We start from the raw sequence: 12992 nt of genomic DNA on the forward strand, positions 1-12992 counted from the left end.
AGAGCTGGATTCAGAAGGGAGGGAAGGTGGTGCTAGCTGGGAAGTTTTCCAAACCCTTTGGCTCATCTTCTCCAAAGACCCCGTCCCAGAGTGCTCAAGCCTTAACCTTCGCTGCTTGGGAGGTGGAGATCCAGAGGATGGGAGTTCGGTGCTCTGAGCCTCAGAGCTACCTGCCTCATTCCTCCTGGTGGTGGTGGTTTGTGCGATGTGTACCTTTATAACCTAACAGCCCAGTCCATGAAACCAAGGCCCAGGTCTAAACACCACATCTAGCACACAGTAGGCATTTGTTAAAGGAACCAAGTGCTTCCATTCAGGCCTTTGCCTCCTGCCCAAGAGTGACACCTTCCTCTGTGGCCTGAGTCATTCTGCCTGGATCATCAGACTGTTTTCTAGGTACCATGTCCCTTTTAACAGGTTTATGAGAAATTAAAGTGAAGATGGATCTGATAATGGGGAAAGAGACTGCGGGTCATTAATAACAGTGCACTTAATTTTTAGAATTGTGGGTTTGCTTCAAAAGAAACCCTCAAACCCATGAGTATAACAGGAAATGTGTGAGTCAAACTCCCCAGAACCCCATGTCCTCGAAGGTGGGGTTGATAACATCAGCCCTAAGGAAGGCCTGCATGTATGTCATGCAGTTTCATCGACTGTCCGTCTCATGTGGGTGTAGCCTGTAGTCCCCCTTCTCTGCTCCCCATGCAGGCTCAGAGAACCCCTTGCAGTGGAGACACAGTGGGGCCTTGGCACGGAACGCACCCCTTTTAGTGACTGTGCGTGGGAGGGGGTGAGGGAGGTGGAGGGACTTCGGGAGAGTGAGTAGTCTTCCTTAACAGCTAGTTACAAATCTGGGAAAACACAGTTCAACAGTATTTCCCCCTTCTGTCCATGTCAGCCCGTTTCCTCTCTCTCTCCTTACCAAGAAGAAGTTTCCTTAGCTCGCAGGAACACATCAACACACATTCCCCAGACTGGAAAGGCCCTCAGCTGAGGTACAGCTCAGACCTTGTGTTGGGGGCTTGAACTCTGGGCCTGGGTGCCACACCTGAGCATTTCAGCTCAAGGCTACTGCTCTACCCCTTGAGTCACAGTGCCACTTCTGGTTTTCTGGTGGTTAGTTGAAGATAAGAATCTCACAGACTTTCATGCCCAGGCTGGCTTTGAACCGCTATCCTCGGATTTCACTCTCCTGAGTAGCTAGGATGACAGGCGTGAGCCACAGGCACCCGCCTATTGGAGGACTTAAATTCAAATTCCAGAGAAGCATGGACATGCCTCCTTGGCCCTGATACCTGGAGGAACTTTCTTGGTTTTCTCCATAGCAGCATGGAGCTCATTAAAATCAAGGTAACAGCCTAGGCTTTGTTAGGTGCACACACCTTCGGCCTCTGTCTGTCTTGCAGGCTGCTCCTTGTGTGTGTGTGGGTGTGGGTGTGGGTGTATACACACACATTTCCAAACACATTGGCTCCAGTTCCTTTTTTTTTTTTTTGCCAGTCCTGGGCTTGAGCTCAGGGCCTGAGCACTGTCCTTGGACTTTCTCAAGGCTAGAGCTCTACCACTTGAGCCTCAGCCCCACTTCTGGCTTTTTTCTATGTATGTGGTACCGAGGAATCGAACCCGGGTCTTCGTGCGTGCTAGGCAAGCACTTCAACCACTAGGCCAAACTCCCGGTCCAACTCCAGTTCCTTTGAAGTAGTTTTCTGAACCTTTACCCCCACCCTGTGGTCAGGCCTCGTCACACCTGCCTCAGGATCTTTCTCAGGCAGAAGAACTCATCTCCCACATCCACATCCATGAGGTGGCCCGAGCCATTTCTCTTTCTAGCCCCAGCCCAGAGGCATGGAGAGGGGAAGAAGGAGCGGCTCTGCCCTGGCGAATGCTGATCCCTGTGTTCAGGGTGGCCTGGGCTTGTCCCAGAATGATAGTGGGCAAACCAGAGGAGATGTTGTTCTATCACCTCAGTGGGAATCCAGGCTGCCCAGGACCCCTGGGCCTGCTGCACCCGGCAGGCTGAGCCCAGGGAGAGATGGAAACCACATGTGACTTCTCATGCCAATGGCTTCCACACTTAGGAGAAGCGCCCAGGACACCCTCTGGGCAAGGCCAGCAGGTGTGGTCTGTCTGTCCGTCTCAGGAGGGTCAGGTGCTGTCTCTGTTCCAACCCTGCCGACACGATGCACATACAAATCCCTGAGGTGTATTTTCTCCACTTCCTGCTAAGACTTTTGTGTTCACCTACTTCCCTTCACAGCCGGCACAGCCAATGACAGTTACTTGCCAGGGACCCCATCTGCCTGGCACCCTGTTAAACTTTCTTAATTTCAACATTACCACATTACCACCTTTCATCCCCTTTATCGACAGGAATCAGAAACGTTGAGAGGATAAGTAATCTTCCCAAGGTCACAAGCAAAGCCTGGCTGGGTCTCTGGTTCCTCAGCCACATGCTCCCCATTGCTTATTAGCATACCATTAGCATGGCCAATGACCAGCAGCCTAACATTAGAATATCATTAGCATACCCTCCAACCACAAGCTGTTATACTATAAGAAACTAGATTGTTTTCACAGGATTCCAGACAATTTATTAGAATTTTAAACACACACACACACACACACACACACACACACACACACACACACACACACACACAGTGTGTTCAAAGCATACTGGCATCAGTTTGCTCAAGGAAAACTCATGTCCCTAGGAATTAGGCAACTCACACATTCTTTTCCAGATTAACAGATCTGGAAACTGAAGCTCAAAGAGGAAAAAGGACCAACTTCAGGCTGTACAACTAGGAAGGGGGCATTAGAACCAGAACTCCAGACCCCCAGAGAGAACCTGGAGACTTTGCCTGGGTCTCCCTGACCCTTCAATAAATAAATGAAGAAATAAATAGTTTCCTGAGGAGTCCTCCCCACAGTCTCTGAGCAGAGAGGGATGAGTTGTGGCTGGAACCCTGAGCCCGCAGGTCTGTTTTCAGAACATTAGTAAAGCTCAGGTCCAGAGATGGTCCTGAGGGCACGGCGCTGCCCAGTGTGCTCACACCGAATCTAGACATGCCTTCGGGAAGCAAGGTCACACTTGTCTCCGCTGGGCCCCGTGACTATGACCAGCCACTCTCCTAGTACAGCCACGGATTTCTGCTGTGTCTGTTGGCCTTTAGCCCATGGAGGAAGCTGGCTCTGAATAGACAGAGGCAGAGTCCACTACTCCCCAGTGCTGAGTCTCGTAGGACAGGCTCTGAAATATTCTTGACTCTGGGGCCCCTTTAGCTGACACCCAGCATGGGGAACCCCTTAAAGGTGAGTCCATCTCAAAGAATCCTTCTGAGAAGCACATAGCTGGACACTGAGAGAGAACAGGGATACCAGCCCAAGGCCTGGTCCTCTGGGCCCATAACTGGATATTAGCAGCAAACAGTAATACAGGTCCAAACTCTGACTCACTACGGCCCAGCTGAGCCTTGCAGGTTCAAGCCCAGAGGCTGGCTGAAGCACTGCGCTCTGATCCACACAGACAGCCACCGTGTCTCAGGTGATGGTGGGTGGTGGGCTGAATTGTGAATGGCTGGGCCCCTGCAAATGACTGTGGTCACTGGTCATTTGTAGGACAAGAGGTGCTGCTTCTGAGCCAGAATCCTTTGGTGGACTGATATGATGACTGGCTGATGGCCCAGGGCAGATAAAGTTTAAGATCTTCCAGTACGAAGTTTAAGATCATCTCCCAGTGATAAGCTTAAGGTCTTCCGGTGACAAGCTTGCTGCCTGAGTAGGCGTGTTATCTCCACGTTACCACCCCGGAGCTCCCACCTGGCCTCCGAGCCCTCCGTTCCTGCTGGCATCAATCCCGTAGCGAGATCCCCGCAGTCCATTCTCTCTGGATTCCATCCTGCGGGAAGCTTGTCACCAGGCTTGCCTGTGGAGGTGCCTGCGCCCAGCCAACTTCAGCCGGGCAGCTCTCCAACTCCAGAAGCCCCTGTGGCAGAGCGTAGCATACAGGAGAGAGCTCAGAGCAGGGACTGTCTTTCCCTTTGCCAGAACCTGCATGGCCCCTGCTCATCAGGACAGCCATCTAGGATACATCCACTAAGATGGCCTCCTCCTGCCCTTCTGGGCCCAGCTCAGCCTGCTCCTCATGGCTTGCATCAAAGTGCATGGTGGGGCCTAGTGGTGCAATCTAGGCCTCCTTCGGCCCTGGTCACTCGTTAGAGTACAGGCTGGAGATGAGTGGCGGGGCCGAGTCTGAGTCACAGCTGCTCAGGTGGTCCAGAGCTGCCTTACAGTCTAAAGTGGCCAGGTCATGGGTCAAACTCCTGCCAGGCGTTTCCAGGTCCCCACAGTTGGCAAAAGCCAGGAGTGGCCATTCTTCCACCAGCTGGCTCCACTGCTCTGTTGGGATCTCCGGAGGAGCCCCAGCTGTTCCAGGACAACACTGCTTCACGTAACCCTTGGTGGGCACAGGCAGGAGCCAGCCTGCCTCGGCCTCTGGGCACACTGACAATCTGGGGCTGAGGTCACCTGTGGAGAAGGTCTCTTTCTCCAGGCAGCCCTCCGTGGTTGCCAACTCCTCTGTACACCTGGTCTGTTTCAGGTAGCCCTGAAATACCACCACAGCTGAATCTTCTTCCTGTGGGACCTCAGGCCCCAGGAGACTGGTACGGCCCAAGGCTGAGCCATTTGGGGCATCCCCAGAGTCTCCCGAGCTCTGGACCAGGCTAACTCCACTGTCATCCTGGCGGTGGCCTGCGCTCTCATCTTGTGGCTCCCAGGCGGCCGGGGGGCCCGGATGCAGGCCTGACTCCTGCAGGCAGATCCCGCTGTCCGTGCTGCTGCCATTGCTGCAGCTGTCCTGCAGCTCAGGGAGCCCCTCGTCTCCCAGGGTCTCGTGGGCCTGTGAGCCAGGGCTGGAAAGCATGAACGGGGGCACTCCCATCTGCAGGAATGGCTTGTTACTGCCAAAGCTGCTGTCTGTGCTGTCGTGCAGGCCTGAGGCCCTGAGCTCCAGGGAGGCCTCTTCATCCAATGGGTGGATGGTGTCCCACAGCTCTGAGCAGGGGAGCTGGCTGGGGAGGACAAAGGGGCTGGGCTGCTTGAAGACCTAGGGAGGAGAAGGCAGAGTGAGAGAGGGAGGGTCGCCTGTAGGAGCCTGAACAAAGCACACCAGCACTCAAGGGGTTTTGTTGACTGACTCACTGACTCACTATTGCACCCTGCCCTCATTTCCCTGGTAGTGGATTGCTGTCACACACTCCATGACGGGTAGGGGCCCTGGAGGTAGGCCCTGTGGGTTCAAACCCAGCTCTGCCCCCTATCAGCCTCACCACCTAGGCTGAGCCTCTTTTCTTTGTGCCTTGCCCCTTGGAGTTCATGGAGACACATGTCTTCTCATGTTGTGGGTAGCACATGAATCTCTGACAACACACGTGACTCATGGAAGGCACACACAGCTGAAACAGTTGCCTCCAATAATTGTGCAAGAGGAATACTAGAGCTACCCCCTCGGGGAGAAACCTGCAGCTCAGAGAAGTTGAGTGATTTGCCCTAAAGTCACACAGCTGTGAAGAGCACGCCTGAGTTTGTGCTCAGCTGTCCTGACTTGAGATCCTAGCTCATCCAGTCTGAAAGATCGCAGCCAAGGTAGAGAGCTCATGAGAACAAAGGAGCGAACGGGCAAATTTGCTGTGCGTTCCACAGTTCAGCCTCAGTGAGTGAAAGCTAGGCTCGTGAGTGAAGGCACGAGGCAGTGCCCTCCAGAGGAGAAACTCCTTCCGGGACAAGTCAACTCTGGGCCCAGAGCTGCCAGGCATCACATCAGCCTTCCATGCCTATGTCGGGTTCTCTGCCCTGCATGAAAGCCGGTGGGCCTCACCCTGGCTGCAGTCAGCCACTGGGGACCAGAGGCTTGTCCCTTGGCTCTGGTCCGGGCACCACTTTCAAGGTAAGTGCTTGTTGACTAGCTCTGCGACCATTCATTCACTCGTGATCCCTAAATAAGTGTCTCCCATCCAGTCTAGGCTCCCTAACTTGCTTTCTAGCTAGCCAGTCCCCACTCAGAGGGGTGTGGGTCTCCCGCTGCCCCGTCTTGGGCTAAAGGCCCAGCATACAACACACACACACAATGTGCAATGCAACATGCTAATGGGGAACCAAATATCCTAGAACAGTGAAAGAACTACAAAGAAACACTTCAGCTAGACCCAAGGAGGAACTTTCAACCCTGCGGGGTGGGAGGGTTAAAAGAGCTGCCAGCTTCCTATCTTCCTCATATAGTTTACCCAGGTTGCTGAACTGGGGGCCTGGTCCTTTCTTGGCTAGGCAAAGGTTCTCTGGAGTCCAGGCTGGCTCCATGTCTTCCTACCCTGCAGTTCTTACTCAAAATCATTTCATTGAGCCTTTGTGTCTCTTCTTGGTTTTTCCTACAAACCTGGATCTAAAAGTTTCCCTGTCTAATGTGGGCATCCCGGAGTCGCTGCCTCCTTGACCGAGTGAGAGTCCCCACAGCTGACACCAGGGGCTGGGGCTGGTGGCCTGGCACATTTGCCAGGAGTGGGTTCAGGTTTGCTTGGTTCTCACAAGTTAGATCTGAGGGCCTGGCTGACCACACAGGCTCCCCTGGGAGAGAGGGAGGGGGGCCTTGGTGGCCTCCATGAACCCCGTTTTCTTTAGCAGCCCCTCTCCACTCTGCTCTCTCTCTCCCGCCTTTCTTCCTGTTTGGAGAAGGGACATTCACTTCTCATGGACACCGGGTGGGGGCGGGGCTCCCTCCTGATCTCCTGGCTGTGTGACTCTGGGTCCTCAAGGTAAAATGACAGTCATGACCCAGACGCACAGTCCCGGCCTGTGTGGCCAATCTACAGGATGGGTTCTGGGCTACTAGGAGGTGGCATTCCAGGACAGGGCTTTGCGTTTACCTCTTCCCCTGTCCCCATGGTGGGGCATGAGACCTACCCCCCTCACTGCTCAGATAAGGTCAGCAGGATGGCTGAGGCAGCAGCGAAGGGAGGAGCTGCCAGGATGGAGGTTGGGGGTGGGGGCATCTCCCGGTGCCTGGGAAGCACGGGGCAGAGACTCACCAGAGCAGAGGGCAGCTTTCCCCGGCGCCGCACGTAGAGATGGAGGCTGCAGTAGCCCAGGCCTACGCAGAGCAGCAGGACAAAGGTGAAGAAGAGGCTCACGTTGGTCACGGTGAAATCTGCAGGGGCAGAGAGGGGCATTTGTCACCCCCTGCATCACAGCGTGCGGGGCGTGGGCTCCAGAGACCTTTAACCACTCTGGGCCACCCTCAAAGGCAACTTGGAAACCACAACTTTGGGGGTGTCTAGGTTACTGTGAATCCTTGCCAGCCTCGTCCCCCACCCCCAGCCTGGCCTAGAAGGGTCCCCCGGGAGACTTGAGCAAATTACTTCATCTTTTTGAGCCTCGGTGTGCTCATCTGTGAGAAGGGACGAGCTCTTCTTCCTGCTTCACAGGTGTGAAGCTCACAGCACTCACCACGCACTGAGATCTTGGTTACTTCACGGGGTCTTTGTAACCACCTTGGGTGGGAGATGCCACATCAGCCCGTTTGTTCAGTGAAGGGTCCTGAGGCTCAGAGGAGTTAAGGCACTAGCCCAAGTCATGCACCTCATGGGTGGTAAAGCTGAAGGTAGAGCAAACTATTTCTTGTCTTGGTAAGTGAAGCTTGTAGGGCGCTAGTGGCTCCCTCTTACCATCCTAGCTACTCGGCTGAGACCAGAGGATGGTTGTGTGACACTAGCCCGGCCAGGAAAGCCAAGGAGACGCTTATCTCCAAATAATTCCCCAAAACGCTGGAAGTGGAGCTGTGGCTAAAGTACTAGAGCACTGGCCGTAAGCACAAAGCTGAGGGACAACAACCAGGCCCTGGGTTCAAGCTCGGGACCTGCACAAAATGAATGAACGAATGAAGCTCTTCAGGCTACCAAATTCAAGTATAGAGCCTCCTCTGTCGGGGAACTCATGGTAAAGGGCCCCCTCAGCGTCCTCATGCACCGAAATGTACTACACATCTGTAGGAAGCACTTTGGGGTTTGCTGGGCCCTCCCGCTTAGGACAGAATGCTGGCAGACTTCAGGCACTTGCCATGGCTGCCTGGAGTTACTAGTGACAGCTGCAGTGGACCTGTGATCTCCCAGTTAGACTTCAAGACCATCCAGGGCCACTCAGGTCCTGTATAACCAGTTTCACCCCCCTCCTCCGACCCCCAACCCAGCTGAGGCCTAGAGCCTGGGTTTGCAGAGTTCTGCACTCTTTCCAGAAGCCAGCTCACTTCTGCTTCCTTGGAGAAGAGGAGGCCAGAGGCTTTGCCAGGGCTTGGAACAAACTGGCGAGCTGAGGAGGTCAAACTGGTCCGAGGAGGCCCCTGGGAAGCCCAGCTTGCTCAGGTGGAAGCCCCTCCCCATCCCAGGCTTCGAGGATGGAGTTCTGCTGACCATAGGAAGTGCTTACAGAACCCTGGCTCCCTTCTTCCTCTCTAAGATGGACACGGGAGCACCTCTGTCGTAGACTGTGGGAGGATGACAGCCATGGAAGATAGCCCAGGGCACAAAGACTGGCATGAACAGTCCTGAGTGATGCTTTCTGAATTGTGCCAGCCCTGGCAGGCCTCTGTACTTACACTGCCTTCTGAGGGTGATGCACTGCTCGGACGACCAGATGCCCTTGTTCATACGGGAGTCGATGAAGGGCTTCACCTGGACACACAGCCTTCCTACCTCGCCTGCGGGGAAGCTGAAGTGCTCACTGGCTACCACCATCTGTGGGAAACAACAGCAACAATCTCTTTCCTACACAGCATGGAGAAGCCGAGGACTGGAGGGGCCAGGTTTGGGGTTTATTTGGTTTTGGGTGTTGGGGATGAACCGGGCCCTGACACGGTGCCAGGCACGTGATCTACCATGGAACCCACTCCGGGCTCTGGAGGAGTCTGAGGTGGTCCCTGCGGCCCATGCCCTCCTGTTTTTATAACAAGCCCTGCGGGTATCAGTGCAGCCTGACAGCTCTGCTGGCACTCTCCCACTGAGTCACAGCTCCACTTCCAGAGTTTTGTTGGTCAACGGGAGATAAAAGTCTCCAGGACTTTCCTGCCAGGCTGGCTCTGAACCTTGCTCATCAGACCTCAGCCTCCCGAGTAGCTAGGATTACAGGTGTAAGCTAGCCTGATTTTAAATAGAGGAGCTGAGGGGTCTTCACAGAAGGGTCTGCAATCAAGTGGGGTAGGGAGGAAAGGGATGGGTTTTGTAGAGTCCAGATTACAGGGGTATCTTTGGGTGGGTCACACAGCCTCGATGCCTCAACTATAACATGGGTAAAACAACCCCTTCAGAGGGGCAGAAAGGGGACCTGTCATCTGCTCATGTCTCCGGAGCTCAGGTTTCAGATCACTCTGACACCCGCCCTCATGTCCCAGGCCTTCCCTCTCTGGTGTGCACAGTGCTACACAGAGACAAAGTCAGCCCTCCCCGCCCCCCACGGAGGCCATGCCTGCCCAGAGAACCCCTCACCGTGTAGTTTCCCAGTGGCTTGAGGACGGCGACCTTGTACTTGCGGAATAACGGGAAGATGTTTTCGTATGTGCTGCCTTCAGGAGCCCTCTGGGGCCGGGGGAGCTGGATTGTCCCGTGGATAAGGCCACTGTACATCTCCAGCGTCACACTACTAACCGTGAGAACCACTGAGTTGGGGAGAGGCAAAGCCATGAGGCTGAGGGCTGGGGAGGGCCTGGGAATTGCACCCCTGACTTACGTCTGGGGTCAAGCTTTATCCACCCACCCCAAAACCCAGGCCACAGGTTTCCCAACCCTACCTAAAGGTAACCACGTCTTGGGGAGCATGTTAACAATCCAGATGCCTTAGATCCATGCAGGACTTAAGAAATCTGAATTGCCTGTGAGGAGTCTTGGAAATTAAACACACTCCCTAGCAAAGGTGTCGACTCCGATCCATGGAGCGAGTGCATAGACACAGTCACTCTCAGCCCTGAGTGGAAGGGAAGACTCTTGCTGAGTCTAGAGCTTCTCCCAGGGAGGTGACCCCCAGAGCAGGGAGGTCTCATTCTGCCTGCCCCCTAAGCTCTTCCTTTCCCCAAATCTAATGTTGCCAGGCTTGGCCTGGTCCTGGTGACTTCACCCCACACACCAAGATCTCTCTTCTAGAGGGCAAACAACTCCAGTTCCCTTTTTAAATCTCCAAGCATTTTGACTGTTTTCATTTCACTTGCCCAAAGTACTGCCTCAGCCCTGTTTGGGCCACTGGCTTCCGGATCCAGAAGCCTGGCTATGGGATGAGCTATGGGCATTGAGAGAAAAGTCCTAGGCTAGAGTTTCTGGCTGGAAGGAAGCCCCAAAGTCATGGCCGGGGAAAGGTCAAAGCACCTTCATCCATGGTGAAGCGGGGGCTGGCCAGGGTCCAGTTGGAGAGCTGGGGGCCGTCCACGGCTCGGACTTTGGCCCTGTAACCATTGTTGTGATACAGGTCCAGGGTGGCCATGGTGATGTCACAGGACAAAGCCAGGACCTGGCTACAGCTGGGGAGAAGATTCCAGTGCGTGTCTCCATACCTCTGCAGCATCACTTCATAGGAGGTATTTGGGGACTGATTTGGGATGGGCGTCCAGTGGAGGATATGATCGAAGAGTAGTGCTTTGAACCACACTGAAGAAGGGCTGGGCAGTTCCGTCCCTGCGGAGAAGAGTATCAGTACCAGAGCTATTTGTGCCTGTCCCTGGGGAGGAGGAGGAGGAGGAGGAGGAGGAGGAGGACAGTGATAGGTGCAGAGGTTGCATTTATGTACTGGGTACTTAGCTTCTGCTAAGTACTTTGTATATGTTCTGTTTGGTGACCACAACCACCACCCTACACGCCCAGGCGTCTCTTACCCCTGTGGAGGGACTCTGATCTTCCTAAAGAAGAAATGAAAGCACACAGAGGTTAAGTGCCTTGCTCAAGGTCGGTGGAGCTAGGAAGGGGCAGAATGGAGACTTGCCTTAGGTGTGTCTGGTTCCAGAGCTAGGATGCTCTGTTCTTGCATCACTGCCCTGTGCTGTCTGAGGACTGAGGAGAATACAGCTGCTGAACCCACAGAAAAGGCAAAGGTGTGCAGTGAGCTGTCAAAGAGCTTGTCCCACCAGGTGCCAGTGGCTCACGCCTGTAATCCTAGCTACTTAGGATGCTGAGATCTGAGGACTGAAGTGTGAGGCCAGTGCAGGCAGGAAAGAGTCTGTGAGACTTTTCTCCAATGAACCACCACAAAGCTAGAAGTAGAATTGAGGCTCAAGAAGTAGAGTACCAGCCTTGAGAGAAAAAGCTAAGGGCCAGTGCCCAGGCCTTCAGTTTAAACATAAGGACGACCACACCACACACACCCTCATACCACACACACACACCACACCACACACACACACACACACACTCACACCACACACACACACACACACAGATGTCCACATTCTTGTCCTTGTCCCTACCTTAGATCCCCTAGCTCCTAGGAAAGCACAACCTGTACTCAGAACCACCTCCCTACAAGGTTACCACAAACATTGAGTCTGCACTACATGAGGATAGCTCCATAAAGAGCTAGCCACCCTGGGATCTACAGAGAGAAACCAAATGCTAAGCAGTCCCCCCACATGCCACCAGATTCCATAGAAGAACTCTCTCCAGGAGCCTCCACCTACAGCCTCTATTATGGCACTAGGCAGATTATTTAACCTTACAGAGCCCAGCCTAGCTTCAATAAGAACCCAATACCCACCTGTATTTTAAATCTTTCTGATCAATCAGGTGAAGAATGTGAGGGCCAAAGGCAGGTGAGTTTCCCCTCCCCATTTCTAGATCCTTCAAGGTGTCTCCTCATAACTGCTGAAATCCTGCCTCTATTTTAGTGACTCATTCTCACTTACAAAATCCACCTGCCCCTTGCATTATTTCACGTATTGTCTTTGAGTCTCAAGCCTGTGTTTCCATTGCAAAACATTAGATGTCAAGGGGAAAATGCAACCTGTTTTCTCAACTTCCTTTTCTATTATTTATTTATTTATTTTGCCTGTGCTGGGCTTTGAACTCAGGGCCTCCACTACCAGCCCTCCCATTTCAGCTTTCGATCACATGACTGGCTGAGAGTTTGACCTCATGGGTGGTGGTGACTTGGTAGATGTGTTGGTAGTTCTTGTTCTCCCTGCCTCTGCTCTTGGTTCCTCAAACTCCAGCCCTGGGGCTTCTCCATATGTAGGAATTTAGCCTGAACTAAGGACCAGTGGTCAGGGAAGAGCGGGCAGTGGGAGTGAGATGGGGATTCCAGGCAGGGAGGATCAGAAGGCAGGGAGAGGGCAAGGAGGGTGGGTGGGTGAAAACAGGGCCAGAATCACTTGGGGGGGGCACAGACAGCCCCACCATAGAAGCAGAGCAGCAACAACACCAGGGTTAAATGTGTGCCCATTAGCCAGCACCCCAGCCCTTTCACGTCTCCTCCTCCTGCTCACCCCCACTCTCCTACCCCCCACCCCCCTCACCTCTCCCTCCCCCCAACCTCAGCTTCTCCCTCTCCACTACGGGGAGAGCCCTGCCCCGGCGGGGAGCCCGGGGGCCAGCCCAACGCGGTTCTCCACCGGCGGGGTCGGCGAAGGGACGGTGGTGGCTTAGGCAGGGATGGGACCCTGAGACTTACGGTGTGCACCCCGGCCCAGGCGCAGGCAGAACAGCAACAGCAGCAGCCGCGGCAACAGCATCCTGCGCGCCCAGCATGGTCCCAGCTCGGGGACTGACTGCAACCCGGAGGGCAGACCAGAGCAAGCCACGCCCCGGGGCGCTGACGTGACGGGGCGGGGCATGGGGCCCCGCCCCGCCCCTGGCCCCGCCCCGCCCCTGGCCCCGCCCCCGTCCTGGCTCTGGGTCTTCCTTTTTGTTCCCCTTTAACAAAACATATACAACTATTTATTAAAATTATAAACAATGTATTTACTGTGA

General features: G+C 54.3%; 1 protein-coding gene across 1 annotated transcript; it reads right to left on the reverse strand.

Moving 5' to 3' along the window:
• Positions 1 to 3554: 3554 nt before the first annotated feature.
• On the reverse strand, positions 3555 to 12754 carry Il10ra (interleukin 10 receptor subunit alpha). The gene is made up of 6 exons (XM_090319323.1): positions 12694 to 12754; positions 10404 to 10709; positions 9534 to 9703; positions 8648 to 8786; positions 7086 to 7204; positions 3555 to 5110 (listed from the first exon to the last, which is right to left on the reverse strand). The coding sequence occupies exons 1-6, from the start codon at positions 12752 to 12754 to the stop codon at positions 4211 to 4213; spliced, it is 1695 nt and encodes a 564-aa protein (XP_090175449.1). The 3' UTR covers positions 3555 to 4210.
• Between the last annotated feature and the right edge of the window lie 238 nt (positions 12755 to 12992).

Source organism: Megascapheus bottae, chromosome 27 (assembly GCF_031878675.1).
Source record: "Megascapheus bottae isolate mThoBot1 chromosome 27, mThoBot2.hap1, whole genome shotgun sequence".
Classification (NCBI taxonomy): domain Eukaryota; kingdom Metazoa; phylum Chordata; class Mammalia; order Rodentia; family Geomyidae; genus Megascapheus; species Megascapheus bottae.

Coding starts and splice junctions, on each gene's coding strand:
- Il10ra (XM_090319323.1), bottom strand. CDS start 12,754: ATGCTGTTGCCGCGGCTGCTGCTGTTGCTGTTCTGCCTGCGCCTGGGC. Junction 10,710..12,693: donor CCTGGGCCGGGGTGCACACC/GTAAGTCTCAGG, acceptor TCTTCTCCGCAG/GGACGGAACTGCCCAGCCCT. Junction 7,205..8,647: donor CATCACCCTCAGAAGGCAGT/GTAAGTACAGAG, acceptor CTGCCCCTGCAG/ATTTCACCGTGACCAACGTG.